We start from the raw sequence: 4,364 nt of genomic DNA on the forward strand, positions 1-4,364 counted from the left end.
TTGTATTGGACGTTAGTGGTCTTCTAAATCCTATAATATTCAACAATTCTCAGCCTGTAGACAGAAATTTTTGATGCTGATGTACAGTATTTTTTTTTCTATTGCAAACATCATGCTATCTTGCTATTGTTATTGAGCAATATTAAATTTACCTGTTCCTTTACTGTGTTATGGCCATGTATTCATTATGCATTTAATCTTAGCTTTTAGGTTCAAATGGATTATCGGTGTACATTTGATTGACAGGAACTCATTCAATGCAATAGATGCAAAAACTCTATAGCATTTTAATAAGCGGGCTAGCATTGCATGTGATTTTGTAGAGGCTTAAACCTCTCAATGCTTTTAAGTATTGTGGTTTTTTTGTCTTTTCCCCTCCTCTTCCGTGCCATTTCAACTTGACACTGTGCCTTCCTGTTCCTGTTCTGACCACTATTGACCTGGTATCCAGGATAACTCCACAGTAGGTGGTTTGTGGCTCTCTGTAAAATCAATCTGTATTTCCTCCTGTGTATAGCAGCATGTGTAAACCAATAAAGAACAAAGATTCAGTACTACAACTATCATTTGTTTTCTGATTCGTACCAATATATCTCATGTGCTTTTCTGCTAATTACATTTTGTAGCAATACAGAAAAACTCTGTGCACTATGTGTTAATGTGCGCTAGATGTTGATAAATTGGGTATTACAATGTAATGTTATGAAGAAGTGCACTGAAAGCAATTTAAATGCTATCTATAAAAAGTCCCTGAATGTTTTTTAGGGTAAGGGCTACAGAAAAAAACTTATGTTACTGTATATTTACTATGGAAATCTGATATATATCCTTCAAGTTAAACAGTGCCCACTGCTGGCTAAGCAAGCATCAAAAGTGTGCAGTGGATTTTGGTTTGACTGTGGTTTTAATTGTATACAAGGCATGGACCATGAACTGCTGTAAAACCATGAAGTCATGCTCTTAGTTAATCTTCTACTCATTAGTTTCTGATTAATAGCTCTGTCTAAAAATATCCACAAAAAATGCTGCAACATACTGAATACATTCATTAGTGAGCAGTGCTGCTGGCAACTAAACCTCGCCTGGTCCCAGAGAGATGGAGGATAAACAGCAAAAGTTACTATTGTCAACAAATCGGAGCTAAGTAGATGAATCATAGATCAAACACTAACACATGCAAAAATGCAGTTGCGTCATTGTTTTTCATTAAAGACATGATCATTTAATTAGATTCACATTTATACCCCAAGCTGATTTTCAGTCTTTTTCTCTAAACACGTATTCATTTTTGAAACAGAAATTTTTAATTTTGACATTTCCATGTCGCTTTGTCATTTTCCCACTTGGTTACAATACGTACAGTATTTTACTAGTAAGTACTCAAATAAGTTATTGGTATTTTCATATGAGACCTACTTAATGCAACTGAATCTTGAGTATCAAGCAGTACACGTCAGGATCTACCTGAAATTTAAAATCTAAGTTTCATATTTCAAAGATACTGCTGTAATGGTTAACTGCTGCTCTCTGCTTATCTTGACCAACAGGTGCACACAGTTTAAAGTTTAATGAGGGTTGAGTTACACTGTGGCAACGGGCTTCTCTATGAAAACATAATACACTGAGAAAATGTGTGAACACATACTCCAGGGCTGTAAATGAGATTAGGGTGTACGACACTTATAACTAGAGAAGGTCAGTGGGTGAGGTTATACTGTACGTTCATAAAGCTAATATTCTCACATTCTCACTCACTTCAGTTTGAATGCATTAGCTTGTCTAAAACCTGAAACATGGTAACCTCATGACTTGCCATTTATGTATGTACATGGCTATAACACCTAATGAAGAATTATTTTAAACACTGGCCCACTGCTCTGACAAAGTGACAATTGATAATCTCATTTCTGAATGTATGTCTTTACATTTTCATATTTAAGACTGTCCAGGTGTCCAGGTGATAGTTAAAACTATATCCTGTGTAAATAATTTACCTCGGCCCAGTTAAAGTTAGTGCTCTCTCATTTAATTAGCCTGTGATAAACCTCTTTGAGGCATGAAATCATCCTAACAGCAATCCACACAAATCCTCCCCCTGACTCACTACAGATAAATTAGCCCACATGCCCTGGATCTCCAACAACATGTGTACACTGGCATCCAGTCACACCATGTCTTACTCATTCCTTCCCTGGAGAACACATACATGACTAAAAGCTGCATGTATCAACATATGTGTGCTAGGTAAATACTATCTCTAACATCACGTCATCATCTGAAACATCTTTCTTCTCTGCTGATGTAGTGTGGTGATAAAAACTACGCTCATCTGACCTGAAATAACACGTTAAAACGATACCTCACAGTGAATAATTGAAAATACAGATTGATGCGACTATCCCTGAAAAAAAATGGGATAATGAACAAACAAACAAACCCCATGAACCCCATGAACAAACTGTCAGTCCTTTGAAAGCAGGGATTTAGAGACTTTGGAGGCACGTGCACAGACAGCTATCCTACTTTGAGATGAACGCTTTAAAGTAGAGATCAGAGAGAAAGAAGAGGAGAAGGAGGCAGGAGCAGGATAGACACAGAGGTCGGCCTCTTGCCCACTGAGGTTAGTTTTACAAGCAGAGCAAGAGGAGAGGACTTCAACCTTATTTGACTGCGTCCCTCTAAGATTTTTTTGCAAAAGGCTCAAAAAGGAGAGAAATAATCAAGAGGTCTTTGTGACATCATCAGTGCTACCGTTTCTTGTAGTATTGAGGCAACATGACACAGCAGGTCAGCAGCTCACCTTTCCTCAAGCCCTTCTTTCTAAAGATGCCTGTAAGAGTGGTCAGCCCTCTGCGGCAGAGACGACACACGCTTCCCGCCAGCGAGTTCAGGAACCTCACGCCACAGGACGCCATCAGTGTGTTTGAGATTGAGAGAGAAGGTAAGTCTAGTTCCACTGAACACAAAAAATGGTGCTCCACATGGTAACTAACCTGCTATTCAAAATACATTATTTGCCTGAATTTTAATGTGTTTGTTAAAAATAAACAACCTGTCATTAGAAAAAGTCTGAAATGTGACTTTTTGTAGGGGTTTTTGTGTTTAAGTGCAAGTTTAACTTAACAGAACAGATTTTTCGTCTCAGTCTCTGGACATGACTGTCTACATGTACTGATTCTTTTCAACCCGGGCCCCACAGCATTTGTGTCTGTGTCTGGAGAGTGTCCACTTACCCTGGATGAGGTGCTTAACTTCCTGGGTCAGTGCCCTGAGCTGTCGTTGGGTTGGTTTGAGGAGGGTCAACTAGTAGCTTTCATCATTGGCTCTGGCTGGGACAAGGAGAGGCTTTCACAGGTATGTGTAGGAAATCTGTGTAGGCCAATCTTAATCTGACCTCTGGGTCTTATTGTTTATGAGATCATTAATTCTTCTGTGTAATCTCATTCCTCAAGGAGGCAATGACTCGCCATGTGCCAGACACTCCCACTGTGCACATCCATGTGCTGTCAGTACACCGGCACTGTCGCCAGCAAGGCAAGGGCTCCATCCTCCTGTGGCGCTATATGCAGTACCTGCGCTGTATGCCGGGCCTCCGCCGAGCTTTGCTGATTTGTGAAGACTTCCTGGTGCCCTTCTACCGCAAGGCTGGCTTCAAGGAGAAAGGGCCATCAGCCATTTCTGTGTCCAGCATGCACTTCCAAGAGATGGAGTACCTGCTTTGTGGGCAGGCATATGCAAGACGGAACAGTGGTGTGTAGTCAAATCAAATCCTAACTCCCTAACACCCATTTCCACTTACTCACCTCTAACTTGGACTCAGGGCGGAGAGGATTAACAAAACACACAGTTGGACAGGAGAAGGTGCAGGGCCAGTGTGCACCAGTGGTTTGGGTTCACTATTGGTTTCCAGGTCTTACTTGATCACCTAATGTCATCACCTCACGGTATTGTAATAAACAGCTACTGAGGACTGTGTGAGGATGGAGAGAACAAAGAGTGGACACATGCAAATAGATTGAACCATTAGGTTTGCTATTGATAATTTAGGTTTTCAAATTACATTCATTCTATTACCAGAAGCATCTTTTTGTAAGCTTGTTGTTGTTTTCCATTTATTGTTGTTTTTTTGCAAAATCATTATAAAATGAATTAAAATTAAAATTCAAAACATGAAATCTAATGAAGTGATGCTAATATCATTGTACTTTCGTAAACCACATACTTTTAAAACGTGTGATTAATTTAAAAGTGAGTCAGGACCTACGTGGTTATCATGCATTATGGATGGATGCTTGTACAAATGAAATGTGCTTTGTCTTTGAAATAAATATTGAAAAGGCATTTTCTGGTAATGCAGAGAAAAA

General features: G+C 39.3%; 1 protein-coding gene across 1 annotated transcript; it reads left to right on the top strand.

The window, feature by feature from the left end:
- Positions 1–2,775: 2,775 nt before the first annotated feature.
- Positions 2,776–3,758, top strand: aanat2 (arylalkylamine N-acetyltransferase 2). The gene is made up of 3 exons (XM_026351171.1): positions 2,776–2,941; positions 3,200–3,354; positions 3,453–3,758. The coding sequence occupies exons 1-3, from the start codon at positions 2,776–2,778 to the stop codon at positions 3,756–3,758; spliced, it is 627 nt and encodes a 208-aa protein (XP_026206956.1).
- Positions 3,759–4,364: the final 606 nt, after the last annotated feature.

Source organism: Anabas testudineus, chromosome 8 (assembly GCF_900324465.2).
Source record: "Anabas testudineus chromosome 8, fAnaTes1.2, whole genome shotgun sequence".
NCBI classification, from domain to species: domain Eukaryota; kingdom Metazoa; phylum Chordata; class Actinopteri; order Anabantiformes; family Anabantidae; genus Anabas; species Anabas testudineus.

Excerpts from the sequence above, each read along its gene's own strand:
- aanat2 (XM_026351171.1), top strand. The coding sequence starts at position 2,776 with ATGACACAGCAGGTCAGCAGCTCACCTTTCCTCAAGCCCTTCTTTCTA. Across the intron at positions 2,942-3,199 it reads GTTTGAGATTGAGAGAGAAG|CATTTGTGTCTGTGTCTGGA; the intron begins GTAAGTCTAGTT and ends CGGGCCCCACAG. Across the intron at positions 3,355-3,452 it reads ACAAGGAGAGGCTTTCACAG|GAGGCAATGACTCGCCATGT; the intron begins GTATGTGTAGGA and ends TCATTCCTCAAG.